The 17,698-nt window shown below is 39.0% G+C and overlaps 1 protein-coding gene across 1 annotated transcript; it reads right to left on the bottom strand.

Annotated features, from left to right (window-relative positions):
* Window positions 1-2,300: 2,300 nt before the first annotated feature.
* LOC130198149 (E3 ubiquitin/ISG15 ligase TRIM25-like) lies at window positions 2,301-4,780 on the bottom strand. Its single transcript, XM_056421246.1, has one exon. It carries the CDS (start codon window positions 4,606-4,608, stop codon window positions 2,863-2,865), a length of 1,746 nt encoding a protein of 581 aa, XP_056277221.1. The 5' UTR covers window positions 4,609-4,780; the 3' UTR covers window positions 2,301-2,862.
* Window positions 4,781-17,698: the final 12,918 nt, after the last annotated feature.

The raw sequence follows: 17,698 nt of genomic DNA, 5'->3' as shown, positions 1-17,698 counted from the left end.
TATTTCTCTTAATCATCCACCAAATATTAGACTAATATGTATATTATGAACTGTTTTTATGTTAATCAATATTGTTTGACACTTGACATCTGTAGATACTTTTCAAATTCAGATTTCACCTATTATTATTATTAATAATAATAAATAATAATCTCTATTCAAACAGCAAATTACAGATTATGTAGCTCAAATGGCTGTACATTTATAAATAAAAAGAGAAAATCTCCCCTTTACAGATAAACTTAATACACGTGGAAGGAAGAAATCACAAAACATGAAACAAGTGATAATATTTTAAAAGACAATACATGAAACAAATGGTTCCTAAACTTTTCGTCTGTCTTGTTATATTTCAGATGTCTATTCGCAGTTTCACCCCAAAAAAACTTCTCACAATTTCATTTAAGTTATTACAATTTTTTTGTACAATTTAGTAAAATATTTACATTTTTCACAAAAGCATCAACAATAAATCAAAGTAAATTATTACAAATTCAGTTTTTGTATTCTTCCTCTCCCAATCAACAATCTCACGTCTTTGAGTGAACTCCCCAAATGTACAGTGTATAAAAGAGTTAAAATAAGTTCCACTTCAGTGAAATGCTGCTTATACATTACATTAACATGACAATAACACTCACAGTATCACAGTATGCACATATTCATGTAATATATCATAATATACACAAGAGACATTTTTCTACGGAACAAATATTTTTTTAATTTCTGACTTCACTTATAATTTGAATACTGGAGTAATCTTTTAGTACTTTTACTCAACGCATATGCATCAGTTATTTATTGTTAGATGAATAAAATATTTTTTTTTTTTACTGTACGGCACCAAATAAATACATTTCGGTTTTTATCTTCTTTGATTTTACTTTTCTTTTTAGCATATCTGATGATTCAATTGTTCAATGTGATAAGTCATTTGTGATGCCTACATTTAGAGAAAAAATACGGGGATAATAATATGAACAACAAGCAAGTGGTCGTTTACAAGTATTATTTATTATGGGGCAGGTTTCATTTTAATTTCAAAATGTCTAAATAATTTATTTCTTCCAACAAGACTTTAATGGCTTTACAGTTGTGTTATAAATGTTAAACATCTATCAGAAAGATAATTTTAAATGATTGTTAAAGTCAACACACACCTGGACTACCTCTAATGGATAGCTTTACAGATAGTGTGATTGAATGGCAGATCAAATAACAAGATTCTAAAGTGTATTAAAGCTAATGGATTGCAATTTTTTTGCAGGGAGAAGTATGAAACAAATAAACATGTTGAATAGCTTCTTTCATGACAGCAGATACTGTGGGAGCAGAACGATAACACACAGCAGAACTGTCTTTAGGGTCCAAAGAAAGGAAATAAACGACTTCTCTCATCCATCAAGTTGTGATTTTATTACGTAAACCCGCACAGTTTGCACTCTACATTTCAACACAGGTTGACTTCCCCATCAAGCTCAAATGAGAAACACGAAAAAGCCTTAAGTCAGATCATCTTGAACATCCCAAACATTACAACTCAATAACAGAATAACACAAAATATGATTATAGGTACGAATGAAAAGAGTATGAATTAAATGATGTGAATCATGCAGCACAAGTAATACTGATCTTGAATAAGAGGAAACACATAAAATAAACTTTATTGGATTTGTTACATCAGTAGAAGATGACAATAAGTGATTTAAATTAAAATGAATCATCAATATAAAAGATTTGATTGAAACCTACTGCTTATGATAAATATGTATTCCCCCACACTAATGCTGGGTGCAGGTCTGGCTCCTGGTTTTGAGTTCCAGTGTGTCGACGGGAAAGCACACCTATGTGACAGTGGAATACATTCGGAAAGAGGGACCTCTAGTGGAGAACTAAATATCTGCAAATAGCTGACAGGGTGCAAGAAGATTAAAATTCAATGGAGGTCACAAAAGACACTGAGACAATGATTATTGTTTTTAAATTGTAAGTTAAGCTTCAGCTCAACTGCTTCAATAAAAAAACATCCTGCCTTCAAATATAATGAAAGTACATTTACATTACTAATGCACTTAAATACACCTGACAAATGAACTTGGAGCATACTTTGCAACAAAAATAGGAAATATATAACCTCACCATCAATATCCTCAAGAAAAAGTAATAATGCATAAATTAATATATATATATTTTAAATTATTATTATTTAGTTTTTAAATAATAATTGATATATATATATATATATATTTATTTCATGTGTTTAGTATTATCTTTTGAGGATATTGATGATGAGGTTATATATTATTTAAATTTAATTATTTTTGAGGATATTGATGGTGAGGTTATATATTATATTTATTTATTTTGAGGATATTGATGGTATATATTACTTTTTTTTAATGCAAAGTATACTCAAAATTAACATAGAGAGTATGTGCCAGACCTACAACAATAAAAGCAAATAAAAAGGTGTCCATCAATATGGCCCGATTTAAAGATAAAACAGTCGTTCATTTTCTTATGTTTACTGCAAATATAAAAATGGAATATTTAAAAACAGGACTTTAAGTGAAGTATTTATCAAGGATCTTATAAAAATGTACATAATTTTCAGTGTATTAAAGGACTTTCAATCGGTGACCCTTTTTCATAGGAAAATCATTTTCCTATAGGAAAGTCCTCATCTTGTAAGACCCCTGTGAGAACCTCTGAGTTTTGCCCATGCCCCTTTTAGGGCTCTGTAGTGTTGCAGGCTTATTTATAGCATGAGCAGTCACAGGAAGAGCAAACACCAGGTACCACTGTGCCAAGCACTTAAAACAAGAATGAACAGAAAGGCAACATTCTGGTTCCCACATTATCTATTTGACCAGGTTTGCCCCTGTCAACTCACGCAGCTCAGCAGTGCTTCCAATTGGACCACACATACCAAGTCCAGCATAGAGAGGCTGAGTGAATGTGGTCTGGACTCTGTGGATGAGAGTCATGGTTTCAGAGACGCTGTAGAAGGACAGAATACCTGCTCTGTGATCCAGGTACACTCCAACAATGGAGGAGTGAGGAGCTGAGATAGTAGTGACGACTTTGTTATGTTTAAATTCATAACGCTGTTTGAAAAAACCTAATGCAAACGACTTCTCACTCTCTCCAAATTTCACATTTACAGTGTTATGGTCTTTGTATGCTACTACTACATGAATTCCACCCAGACCTTTCTCCACCTCCCAGTAACAACGTCCAGTCAGACTCTCTCTACTCAGGACCTGATTATAATCACTGAATCTTTCTGGGTGACAAGAATAAAACTGGTTTTCCCTCATACATGTTGCTTTTCTGTACCCATCAGATAATAACAGCCGTGTGTTTGCTGTGTTTGGATCCAGAGTGATTTTACGTGAATACTTTAAGAATCCAGCTCTGGTCTTGGGCTCTGATTGTGGCAGGAACACATCCACTTTACTCACCGCCAGTGAGACGTTTGTCCATTTTTTTCTCAGGACGTCTTGTAGTTCATCTCTGACTTCTGAAGCAGCGTCTGTCACGTCCTCAAAGTATCTCAGAGTTCGGCTGTTGATGCTGGATGAATCTATAGAGTCACTGGATGAGTCTGTAGAGTCACTGGATGAGTCTGTAAAGTCACTGGATGAATCTTTGGACTCAATGAGGGGTGACAGTGAGCGGTAGTTGTGTAGAAACTGGTTGAAGTCCTCTGTCTGTGAGATCTTCTTCAGCTCAGCACTGTTCCTCCTCAGCTCAGTGATCTCCTGCTCCAGCGTCTCCTGAAGCTCTTTAACTCGACTCACTTCAGTTCTCTGCTGGGATCTGACCTGCTGCTCCAATTCAGATCTTCTTTTCTCGATGAGACGGATCAGATCGGTGAAAATCTGCTCACTGTGCTCCACTGTTTCATCAGCAGAGACGTTGATGGCCTCCACCTCCTGTTGGAGCAGCTTCAGGTAGTCCTTTCTGTTCAGGATTCTCTGATGGATGTTTATTCGACTCCACCCCAGCTTTCTCTGCCTCGCGGTTCTTTCTGCTTCAGCTGAGACTGTGTCGTGGCCTTTGTGTTCATCCATTGAGCAGAGGTAACAGATACACTGCTGATCAGTACGGCAGAACATCTTCATCACCTCATTGTGACGAGAGCAGATGTTCTCCTGGAGCTTGTTGGAGGGGTCCACCAGCATGTGATTCTTAAATGTTGGTGAGTCATAATGAGGCTGAAGATGTTTCTTACAGTAAGAAGCCAGACACACCAGACAGGACTTAAGGGCCTTCAGTCTCCTCCCAGTGCAGACATCACAGGCCACATCTTCAACTCCAGCATAGCAGTGATCAGCAGGAGCAGCTTGGAGTCCAGTCTTCTTCATCTCTTCCACTAGATCTGCCAACATGGTGTTCTTCACCAGGACAGGCCTCGGTGTGACGGTATGCCTACACTGAGGGCAGCTGTAGAGTTTCTTCTCATCCTCTTCATCCCAGTGGGCAGTAATACAGTTCATGCAGTAGTTGTGTCCACAGGAAATAGCCACCGGATCCTTCAGTTGATCCAGACAGATGGAACAGCAAATTCTTTCAATTTCCATCTGAACTTCTGTCTGAGCCATTGTCACTTAATCCATCAAAAGTTGTGCCCAAGTCCGAACTTTCCTAAACTGCAGCGAACGCACCCTTTCAGCTCTCTCACTTGATCACAGTTTGGCGACACACAAACTAGAACCGCAGATCATTAAAAGGGGAGGGAACAGATGAAGATTTAAACAAACAAGAGCTCGGTGTTTAAAGGCCAGCACAAAGAAAGAGGGGCTTACACGCTTTACTTCGTTCCAGGATGAGAAGCAGTTTGACAAACTCTGAGTGTGTTTTGTCCTCTTTGTCATTAACATTGTGACATCACAGCAATGTGTTGACTCAATGTTCTTTCAGCTCACAATATTGATTCAATGTTCTTTCAGCTCACAATGTTGACTCAATGTTCTTTCAGCTCACAATAAGATAAGTTAAGATAAAATATTCCTTTGTTAGTCCTTCAGTGGGGACATTTATTTTGACTTGCAGTACCTCTCCTTCACACACCGGGGATGAAGCAGCCGGTGAGGAAGGAGCTGTACAGAGCTCCCAGGGTGTCCTGCATGGGGTGGGAGTTGTTGTCCACCAGGGATGATAGCTTAGCCATCATCCTCCCATCCCCCACCACCTCCACCGTATCCAGTGGACACTCCAGCACGCTGCTGGCCTTCTTTACCAGTTTGTTCAATCTCTTCCTGTCAGCTGTCGAGATGCTGCTGCTCCAGAAGACCGCTCCACAAGAGATGGCTAATGCCACTGAAAGCGTGCGTCATTGGATGCCTGGTAGAGCCTTCGGAAGAATTCATCCAACAACGTATGTCTTTCTTGTAGATTTCATCTCTGATCACAAGCAAACTACAAGCACTCGCTGCGGTTGCAATCACACCGGGAGTCTCTCCGACAACACACACATCTCTCCCAAGCAAAGTTCGGCCTTTTAATACACAGATTTCGTCACATCACGCCATCCTGACCTCGTATCGGCGCTCGTCTGTCTAGGAGGAGAAGGATTCCAATAATTCCAACTCCTCACCCCTTCTCACAGGACTGAGCCGTACAACGGTCTCAATCCCCCTCCCTTATGTAACAATACCGATAACATGCGTGAGTGCTGTGTGAGGTGTGAATCTATACGTGAGAAGCAGACATCAGAATATTACCCAAGGACTCTTCTCAGACACATATTTCAGCTCCTACGTGTTGCCATTGTGAACCTGAGTAACTTGACGAACACATAAGAACATTCAATATTTAAGACTCATATTCACACCACCCCAGAGTCAACGAAGGTCTCCAGGAGTGCTCCCTGCACTCCAAAATGTCTTAAGTCTCCTCAGTAGAAAGAGTCTGCATGTGTGTTCAGTCCAGTCCAGTTTAGTCTTCAAGTCACCACCAAGGTACTTATAAGATCTCACAATCTCAATGTCCATTCCCTGGATGTTCCGGGGGAAAGTGTTAACCCGGGTGGAAGTCCACCACCACCTCTTTGCTCTTACGAGAACTGATCTGGAGGTGGTTCAGCTGGCACCATCCGATGAAGTCCTGGTTCAGTTCTCTGTACTCCCTGTCAGTTATCAGAGTTGTGTTTGGTTGTTGGAGTGGGGTCGGTTGGCTGACCACGGAGTGCTGGGTATGACGAGTGTTGAGGGGTGCCGATTGTTGTGGAAAGGGAGGTGAAGGTGGAGGAGGAGCAATCCACAGGGGGTGCAGACGATGGGGCTTGCAGCAGCAGGGAGGTGTGGGTGAGGGGAGGGCTGATCAAATCTGTTAAAGAACAAGTTCAGATCATTCACCAACCGTTGGTCCCCCACAGACTGTTGGTTGGCCCCTTGTACCCAGACATCGCCTTGATGCCCTTCCAGGCCCCGCTGATGTCGTTCTGCTGCAGCTGAGCCTCCATCCTCGTCCTGTAGATATAAAAGTTACATATACTCAGTGGTGTAAGAAGTATTTAGATATTCTACTTAAAGCTGCAATATACGATAGTCAGAGCATTAATAACGCGGCTAACAACATTCAGAGGTAATCGTAATGCTCCCAATCTTGTATAAGCTGCAGTGGTGAGCACATAAAAGACATTTAGACAGAAAAGGCCTGAAAGACGTGCAGCAACATCTTTCCCGTAATAATTCAGCTGAGTCAGTATGACAATCGTCAGGGTGTGTTTCACACGTCACTTATTTATTCATAATCTATTTTTGAGCGTGCGTGTGTGTGTGTGTGCATAGGAATGTTTAGCTGCAAACCAAAGAGTCTTTTAGAGGACGTCAAAGGCATTTAGAGGTATACTCTACAGATTAAATCATCATGTATAAAATGTAGTGCTCCCTTTAATCCCTTACGTGTCTTACTGTGTGGAGGTGTTGGGGGTCAACCCTTTTAAACGATTATGAATTCAATAGTCTTTGTGAATATGGCTGGTTACTCTAATCACACCAAATCTCATTGAAATGTTGGGATTTTTGGAGATTATAAAATAATGCACACTATTTTAAGATCAAACTCACCCGTTTTTTTCAAAACATGTCATTATAGTTTGGTATATTTGTAAGTTTACCGTACAAAAAAATATTACAAAGAAAACTCTAAAATGTGTAGGGATATTAATTATTTTGTTACACGTATGAATTATTTAATTATTTAATTATTCATTTATTTTATAGTTTTATTATTTCATTATTTTATTATAATCTTATCTTTTTTTTCCTTAATGTAGTTTAAATGAATGAACATAGGATATTCATACATAATCATTATGCTACTGCCTGTGCCTTTTCCGTGATATTATATACACGCTTCTCTTATTGTCTGAGACATCTGAATATAAATGACACCTGCAAACTCTCCGCTGGCCACTAGGAGCCGCCAGAGTTCCACATCTTGTTGTCCTAGGATGCAGCTTTAAGGGAACGTTACGGTTAACTTGCTTTAAAAAGAAACTACGAGCTGATTCAGTGCATTGTTAACAGCACGAATTTAATCAAAATGTAAACAAATATTGGCAAAACAAAAGGCAAAAGTAGAATTTATTTATTTCTCTTATCATCCACCAAATATTAGACTAATATGTATATTATGAACTGTTTTCATGTTAATCAATATTGTTAGATACTTTTCAAATTCAGATTTCACCTATTATTATTATTAATAATAATAAATAATAATCTCTATTCAAACAGCGAATTACAGATAATGTAGCTCAAATGGCTGTACATTTATAAATAAAAAGAAAATCTCCCCTTTACAGATAAACTTAATACACGTGGAAGGAAGAAATCACAAAACATGAAACAAGTGATAATATTTTAATAGACAATACGTGAAACAAATGGTTCCTAAACTTTTCGTCTCTTTTGTTATATTTCTGATGTCTATTCGCAGTTTCACCCCAAAAAAACTTCTCACAATTTCATTTAAGTTATAAAATTTTTTTGGACAATTTAGTAAAATATTTACATTTTTCACAAAAGCATCAACAATAAATCAAAGTAAATTATTACAAATTCAGTTTTTGTATTCTTCCTCTCCCAATCAACAATCTCACGTCTTTGAGTGAACTCCCCAAATGTACAGTGTATAAAAGAGTTAAAATAAGTTCAGTGAAATGCTGCTTATACATTACATTAATATGACAATAACACTCACAGTATCACAGTATGCACATATTCATGTAATATATCATAATATACACAAGAGACATTTTTCTACGGAACAAATATTTTTTTAATTTCTGACTTCACTTATAATTTGAATACTGGAGTAATCTTTTAGTACTTTTACTCAACGCATATGCATCAGTTATTTATTGTTAGATGAATACAATATTAACATTAGTTCAGTTGAATATTTGTGGGTGTTTCCACCTCTTTTTATAATCATTACAGTAGTTTTAAACTGCAATAACACCGCAACCACCCCGTGTAACCGGATACTTAACTTAAACTATATGCCATTAAAAGTTATATTAATTAACCTGATTAAATTATAATTGCACAGATGTGATATTGGAGACTTTTCGGTACAGTACAGTCAGTCTTCTGGGACATGTGATAGGATCTCCCAGTCTGTCGTGAAGTAAAACCTCAAGTAAATATTTAATCAGCAATTTGGTTTTGCCTTTCAAAATATTCATGAAATCTAATCAACTTAATCACGGGGAAGATCATTATTTCACGGCGTAATGAAACTCCCCGCCACCTCACTCGAGCGTGACAAGGGTGGCTGACATCATGGCGTCGCTCTTAAAAAAAAAAAAATGAACGCAACACACACACACACACACACACACACACACACACACACACACACACACACACACACACACACACACACACACGGGATGACACGGTGGGTGAAAAGTAGAGAGAGGAAGTAAAGTGGAATGAAAGAAAGAAAAAAATAGGAAGGAAGGAGGCGAGGAAAGAAACTACAAACTGTTGCTCTTGTTTCTAATAATATAATACTTCATATTATCAAAATACCAAATGTTATCTGCCAGGTGCTCAATGAGGCTCTACGGCGCTGCTCTACGCTGTTTGTTTAGTATAATGTTTAACAAACCACGTCTCCTTGAAATTATGTTTATATCGTATAATTTTTTTACCCGCAATTCAACAGGGCAAAAAGTTGCAATGTAAGGTAATTGGAAAACATTGGAGGGGAATTCCACAAACACCCACCTGGAATCTATGATGACCTGGTCCGTTTATGGTGCTCAAAGGTCAAAGGTCACTCTGACTTTACAAAATAAATTTTTTTTTTGGACCTACTCAGGCGGCAACCTCAGATTCTGAAGTGTGAAGTCAATGCTTCATGTCTTGAAGCTGCATTCTATCTCCTGGCCACCAGGGGGCGACGATGGGTGAGTGGGTAGCAGGTCCGTCTTTCAATCAGGGGGTTGGAGGTTCAATCCCCACCCTAGTCGATGTGTCCTTGAGCAAGACACTTAACCCTGAGTTGCTCTAGCTGTGTCTACGGTGAATGAATGTAACAGTATTGTAAGTCGCTTTGGATAAAAGCGTCAGCCAAATGACTTGTAGTGTAGTGTAGGGGGCGACTCCTCTGGTTGTATTGAAGTCTTTGCTTCATGTGTTGAACCTGCATTCTCTCTCCTGACCACCAGGGGGCGACTCCTCTGGTTGTATAGAAGTCTATATAATGACTACTTCTCTCTTGATGTATTCCCTCAGTAAACATTGTAAACATGAGCTTATGTCTCAATCTCTAGTCTCAAGTCTTCTTCTATACAGCATGATGTCATCATTTAGTACTTTATGGTCATTCAAAGTCACACAGACCATAAAGCAGGGGACGCTTTAGGGGTGGGGCTACAAGGTGATTGACAGGTGTCTTACTAGAGACGTATATGGTGTCTCTGTGTCACGCCTCCTCAGTCCAGATAGAGTCACTTCCTATTTATTAGTCAGTACTTTATTTTGAAAAGACAGTGCTGTGCATGCAAAGAGCCGAAATTGACACGTGGAATTATGTCGGAAAACGCACAAAAAAACATTTGTACATTGTGTAGGATATTATACGAACTGTGTTATGAAATGAAGATACATTGGCATCATTAAGTAAATCCATCTATGAATCAAAAAGAAACCAGTTGAAAAACACCAAACCTGTCAAAGTCAGTGTTGGTCTGAAGAAGAAGAAAGTGTTGACGAGAAAGATGGAAAAAACACAAATATGCTAATTCTGTAATGTGAACAGTGAGCTAATGTAAAGTATAATGTTTGGCCCGAGGCGCGCAGCACCAGTGTCCTATTTGCTGGTATGTGGAGCTCATTTTTTGGAGAGCAGTTCCTTCTGCCACGGACTGAAACACAGAACAACGATCTGTGTTTCATCGGACGCGGTGATGGAGTCTCATGTGATGAGAAGTCTGGAAGGAGGAGACGTTGTCGTTCTATCACACGGCTGCACTCACCAGAGAAGCTGCACGTTTATGTTCATGTTGCACATTTGCTTTGTTTTCACTCTACAATATAATTGTGTCCGCTCCCTCTAATGCTCACATGCTACTGCTCTCACTTTAGTTTTCAGACTCCAATAACATTAGTACATTTTAGAAGTAAAAATGATATTCATCATTTGTAATATTATATATATATATTATTTTAAGGGGACCCTTTTACGCTATTAAAATTTAAACCTTATATATATATATATATTTATAGGGGAGAAGAAAAAAAATGTATACACCACATATATATATATATAAATACATATACATTATACAGTATATATATGCATGTGAAATCAATGTTGATTTATTTGTCGCGCAACTTCTTATTTGTTCCCTTAAACAAACTAATTATTTCACCATCTTTTTCTAAACCTAACTTAGTACTTTCCTGTGAAGATGTACTTTATTTTTGAAAAGATGCATGTAATGAGCTGATAATGCAAAAAGAAATGTAAACCTAAATTTCTTAAACATCTATGTCGCTCTACAAATAGTCAAATCCAATTCCACACACTTTAATGGGAACAGAAGGGAATAAGTCAATTCAACGAGGTGGAGTTCAGTTGTTCTTCTTCTCCCTCTTTCAGTCCAATATGCTCAAAAACAAAGAGGTACAGTATCCCTAAAATAGAAAGGGAGCCAGTCACCAGAAACCTGCAAATCAACGATGACGAAAAACACAGCGAGGACCACGGAGGAAGAGGAGGAAGAGGAGGAGCACGTGATGAAATGTGATGATAGCGACAATAAAGAGGGGACGATTGGGATCTCAGTTTGCAGGCGTGACGCAGACAGATCATCAGCGTGAGGAAGGTGACTGACGGGGATTAAACATCTGCTGTTAATTGGAGAGGAAGGAGAAGTGAGGAGAGATTATGCAAATCTGGCATCTTGATGCAAATTAGTGAAAGAGATCATTGGAGGAGAAGGTTTGGGTTCAGGACGTCTGTTTTAGAAGAAAATATATTGTTTTTCGTGGTTTATTTCATGACTTTTACCATAAATAAAAAGATTTGTTTCCGGGGTTTTTTTCGCTTCAAGGTTGGTAAAATAATCTTGTACATTACATATGAGCTCTTCATGTACACTGAATAAAACATTACAACTCCATCAAATCTTCTACAGTACTTCCGTCTGATTTTTTCCACATTTCTCGACATATTTAGTGTTTCTTAAACAATCACAATAAATAACTTTATTTAGTTGCCTCATTGATCGTAACATCAGCGTTTTAAATCCGTGTTGCAGCCTGCAGACGGAGCAGGAGACGCAGAGGAGACACACGTTGCATTGATCTCAGTTCGTCTGCTGGAGCATCTTCCTAAATTACTTTTCAATATATTAATGCTGATTAAAGGACGTGAACGTAGCGTCATACAAAATAAATGATTACAGTATTGGTGAGTTTTTATGAATGAAGGTGGAATGCGAGTACGTTTACCAATAGTTGTGTACTTGCGTAGAAATGTGACTTATTCTACTTCTCTACATTTCAGAATAAAATATTGTACTTCCCCCACAACATGTGACCGACATCTTGAGTTACTTATAAACGAAGATATTTGCACACATAACATATATGAAGCAAGAAAAAAAGTGTTGTTGGAAACTAAAGTACAGTTTGGTCAAACTGATTAATAAACCAAATGATTAGTTTATTAATGAATGAATTGCTTATTCCAGATTCAATAATTTCCTTTTTTAAATGTATTAATATTTCATTATATATTTTCACAGGGGACGTGCATATCTCAGGATTGAGTACTTTTACTTTTGTTACTTCAAGTAAATCTTCCTGATTCTTACATGTTTTTACTTAAATATAATTTTCGATGCAGGATTTTTACACGTAATAAAGCATTTATAGTTTCTTATTATTGTGTTTACTGAAGTAAAGGATCTTAATATTTAGATGTTTACTATGAAACAGACACGTTTATGTTCACGCAACAAATCCACTTCCTTAGGTTTGGGAAAATCACGTTTGGGCTTAAAATTAGTAAATAATATAAATATTTACAGAGGTTGTTTGTCCCATTCACATTTCATACGACGTCATTGGTTCACAATGCATACCAACGTCTTCATATATAAGTCTACATTGCATTCTGTGCGGACGCAGATCAGCATTACTTTGTGAAAACATCTCACAACAAAAACACATAAATGTGAACCTCAGAGTGGCGCTGCAGGAGAAGTCCAGGGAGCTCCTCCTCTGACAATTCTATTGACAGGTTCTTGTCACGGGGTGAGGCTCAGGCGCAGAGAAACAGGCAGGACTCAATGTAAATAACAAAAAAACACTTTACTGAGGCCAAAAAGTTTACCCAAAAAAACAACAAGGTCCAAAAAGGGGCAGGCAGAGAATCAGGGGTCAGGGCAGGCAGGGTCAAACAGGCAGGTCAGGAATATTCAGGGCACAGGGACGACGGACCCAAAGACAACAACTATGGACAACAATCCAACAGGAGACAAGAGAAAGACTGACACCTGGGCTGCGTCTACTACCGGACACTTTACGAAGTACACTGCAATACAGTGCACTGACATCTGTAGTGCACTGCGTCGCTGATAAGTGCTGTATCAAATGGAACACTTACGTTAACCACTTGGCGGAAGTGACGGACGCAAATCTGTTCACGGCACCCACGAAATTAAGCTGGGAGTGACGTACACAAATCTGCTTGCGATACCCGCGAAACTTAAACTGACAAAATGAAAGCACTTCTTGCCCTCTTTGTGTCCCTTGTTTACCCCTTTCTCCACCCCATGTGGAAACTGCGATACCTCCACAATCGCGGCAGGAGCCTCCGTGGTCGACCGCTTGTGCTACCATCGCCATCTCGTCCGCCATTGTTTTAGAAATAAAATGAAAAGCTGGCGAAAGGGCTCCTCCTCTTCCGCTACGTCGCCAAGATGGCGTCCGTTTATGGCGAGTCGTGTCCATCGTTTTACACTGCATTTATTGCCCGTTTGCAGTGCGCCATCCGGGTACTTTCAGTGCACTGAATTCTGCTGGTTTTGTCAGTGTGGCGCCCTAAGCACTGAAAGTCAGTGCTCCAAGTGCTCAAGTGTCCGGTAGTAGACACAGCCCCGATATAGGGGGGGAAACACAGGTGTACGACGTCAGACACTAACGAGACAAGAGTGGCTGAGGGCAGGTGAAGGGAGTGAAACAATCAAGACAGAGAAGACACAGAGGAGACATCGGAGACACAGGAGACACAGAACAGGGTGTTACATCTATCGTATGATCGTTGAGATAGTTCAGACTAAATCGTGAAAACCTGCAAACCTCCCGTTGAGCCACACCGCCCGCAAACTGACTCTGAATCAGTGGTGCGGAACCACAGCTTGAACCACAGCTCTCCTCATGATGTCACAGTCTGAACAGCTGCCTGCAGAAAGCCAGCAGCAGTGGGGGGAGGGAGGGAGGGGGGGGGAGTCAGTCAGTCAGTCAGTCAGTCACTGTGGAGGGCTTCCCGCTGCAGAGCTGCACTCTCAAGCATTCCTGAACTGTTTTGCTTTAGACAAGGAAGAGAAGAAGAAGAAGAAGAAGAAGAAGGAGCATAGAGAGGACAAATTACTGGGAGGGGGAAAAGAAATTAACAGAAGAAGAAGGAGTCTCCTGAGAGGCACCGGTGCATGCTGGGACGTGAAGCAGAAACATGGAGAGGTCAGAGTGCGATGTGACGGGAAAGTCCAAGAGGAGGAGGAGGAGGAGGTGTAAAGGCAAAGGTTAGTCCAGCAGGTGTGCTGAGGTGAAGTTGATGTTTTGACATTGAGCTGATACTCAGAATTTGTTGGTATCTTTAAAATGACCTTCTACATGTTCCATGTCTCTTTAGTGTGTGTTAAGAGCGTATAATATTCTTACGTAGGCTTGTAGTTTTGTTGTGATTGTTGCTGAATCTTCTACTCATTATTTACAGCATCATAAGTGGGTTTTTGCATAATTTTACTTTATGGGACTTTTGGAGGCAGAAGTAAGCGTATTGTTTCTGAGTCAAACCTCCTTTATCAGAACAGAATAATCTCGGTTAGAGGTAATAAATGAAACATGTCATATTTAAATGTTTCATTGATTGTCTTTAGTCGTGTGTGTGTGTGTGTGTATAACGCTCTAATTCAGAGCTCCAAATCGTATTCTCTGCAGTCAAACTATATTGAGACGACTCCAAGACGCTCTGTGTCGAAGGTTCATCAAGTGTCAGCTACATGTGACCGACATGCCCGTCATCCTCAATCAATGCATCGTATTCTATCCGGTCGGTCATCATATTTTTGTACGGTCGCCGTCCCGTGAGAACTACGCGTCGTGGAACAAGAACCAACAGCGTGTTTTCAGCTGCTTTGTGAACAGACTTTTTCCAGCTGGAAAAGTAGCAGGATTTTGTCAACACTCAAAGGAAACACTTCATCACAAACATTCAACATCAACACATCTGGAGGTACAAGGTGTTATCTGGACAGGAAGGGGGTGAAAAACTGTCATCTGAAAAGTGCAATATTTACCGCTTAGATGTAGTACATTAAAAAGTGCAATGTTTACCTCTGATATGCAGTATAATAAATAGTACACTATTAACCTCTGCGATGTAGTACATTAAAAAGTGCAACGTTTACCTCTTAGATGTATAACAGTAAAAAGTGCAATATTTACCCCTGAGATGTAGTACAGTAAAAAGTACCATATTTAACTCTGATGTATTCGGATAAATAGTACAATAATAACCTCTAACATGTATAGCAATAAAACGTACAATATTAACCTCTTATATGTAGTACACTAAAAAGTACAATTTTAATCTATGGGATGTAGGACAGTGAAAAGTACAATATTTACCTCTGGGATGTATAACAGTAAAAAGTACAATATTTACCTGCAATCAGTAACTAATAACAGAAAGTTATGCAGAAAGGTGACGTGCATCTCCTTTGCTCCTAAAATTGAATCCTACAATTGTATTTAATTTGCTCATATTTCACAAACTCTGTCATCAAAGAGACCAACACAGGTGGATGAGAGGCTCAACGCTGGAATCTGAAAACACTGTACATTCACTTTCTATGGTGTGTGTGTGGTAGATGAAATCTCTCACCACGAGCTCTGGTAATCATAATTACAGTCGTCGAGGCAACAGGTCAACATTTTCGGATTACACCGCCATTGTTCTCCACATGCTGATCCTCAGTAAAAGCTGCAGATTACTCCGTGATGGCTTTTGTATTAAGTCCAATGGTTATTCAAAGTGCGCTGAGCCCAGTCCACTTCCATTAATGACACATTGGCCTTTTTTTCTCCATCTTTTTTTTTCTCGGAAATCAGCGTTGGAGTGAACACTGTGGCCTCTTTGAAGAATCAATACTCAAATCCCACAATTTTAGGGCCAGAATTCACTTAGCTAATGCTTCCTCCGTGTTCAACAGCGAGCGGTACTTTAACGCCAGCTGTCCCAACAGAAGGTGACGCTCTTTTTCTCAAACGACTCTCGGGGTCTCGTCTTCGTCCAACTGATTTTCGAGATCTGAGTCGTGCCGACAATGTTCGTAAAACCTAACGTAGGTCGTTGTCGGGGATACCGCCGTAAGAGACACATTAGCAAATATTTACGTTTGATGAAAATGTTGTGCGTGATATGTCTAATATTATCTAAGTTCATACTAGGAGTTTGAATCGGGTGTTAATGTGACTTTTGTTACTATCGTTCTGTTAAAACGCGTTCAAATACAAGTTTAGTTTTTTATTCACGTTAATGGTAGCGCGTTGGAACATATTCTCATACAGCGGTTTGTAGGATGTCTTACAAAAGTAATTTTTCAATATAACAAAATAACTTTGATTGTCCGACATCAAAAGCACAATTTATGTTCCCTTTCAACTAAATTACATTTAGGATATGAGAAGGAAACATTGTCTTCTGGGTTGAAATGGTTGCAGTTCTAAGACGGTTGAAATCATGTGGATGGATTTGGTATATTTAGTAAAAAAAACATCATAGTTAAAAATGACAAAGTTGAAAAAAGAAAAAAAAACGCAACAAAAGTACTTATGTTGAGGCAACAACACTCCTTTAACATGGGACACAAACAGCGGTCTCCTGGTTGAAAGTCCTCCGTTTTCCCAACCCCCTCCACCTCCTCTCCAAGCAGTCCTCCGCAGAATAATTAATCTTCATTTTTTTATTACGTCAAAAGCAAAGTAAGGTTTAGGAAAAGATCAGAGTTGGGTTTAATTTAAAGTTTTGTGTTTTCAAATGCTGCTGCTCACAAGGAAAACATTCATGTTTTTCGGAGAAAACACACAATAAGTAAAATCATTTAAACTTCTTTGTTACAGAAAACTAAACTTCTCTCTCCCTGCTAGAAATGACAGGGCAAAGTCTATAGAGCACAAAATGAAATGACTGTTAATAAGGACGCTTGCACAGATGACAGAATGGAGTTATTTCCAGCTTGTCAGTAAACACAAATCAACATGGAACAAACAGCTGCTGTCTGTCAGCGGTTGTCTGATGTCGCGTCATGCGGACATATCTGTATATGGGATGTTTTCTGGATAAGTGAGCTCCATCGTGCAGTCAAACTTAGTGGGGCATGTTAGTGTGCAATTTCACTGATGGATTCTGCAATCTCCACACTTCTCTGGGTCTGGCTTCATGAAAACATTAGCAATATGGTTTGTGTGCCCATTTAACTTAATTGCAGTGATACTCGGCGGGCAAAGTGCGATACTAACTCTGCGAGGGTTAGGGGTCTCATTTCCTCTGCAGCTCAGTGTGAAGGGAACTGCTGCTGCTGCTGCCACGGTTTGAGTTTCGATCCCCACTGGGGCTGAATACACAACAACAACAACAACAACAAAAAGTAACATTAAAAAGAGATATCTGTATTAGATTCAGTTTTCTTCCTTTTATTGTGTGTAGGGTGGGTGTAGCCTACGCTTTCAGTTTATTTGACCAATGACAGGAGATTTATGATTTTACTATATAATGTCTATAAACTATTAAATGTCTATTTTGCTAAAGATGATTTGATGTATTACTTGATTTCCCGATTAAAGTTAAAAAGAAAACAATAACGATGACTCATACAATCACAATAAGAGACAAATGAAACACAATCGTTCAAACTGATGAAGTGGAAGTGAAGCAGCA

The sequence above is a fragment of the Pseudoliparis swirei genome, chromosome 8 (assembly GCF_029220125.1).
Source record: "Pseudoliparis swirei isolate HS2019 ecotype Mariana Trench chromosome 8, NWPU_hadal_v1, whole genome shotgun sequence".
NCBI classification, from domain to species: Eukaryota; Metazoa; Chordata; class Actinopteri; order Perciformes; family Liparidae; genus Pseudoliparis; species Pseudoliparis swirei.
Note: the sequence above shows the minus strand (reverse complement) of the source record. Positions and strands in the feature narration are given on the sequence as shown.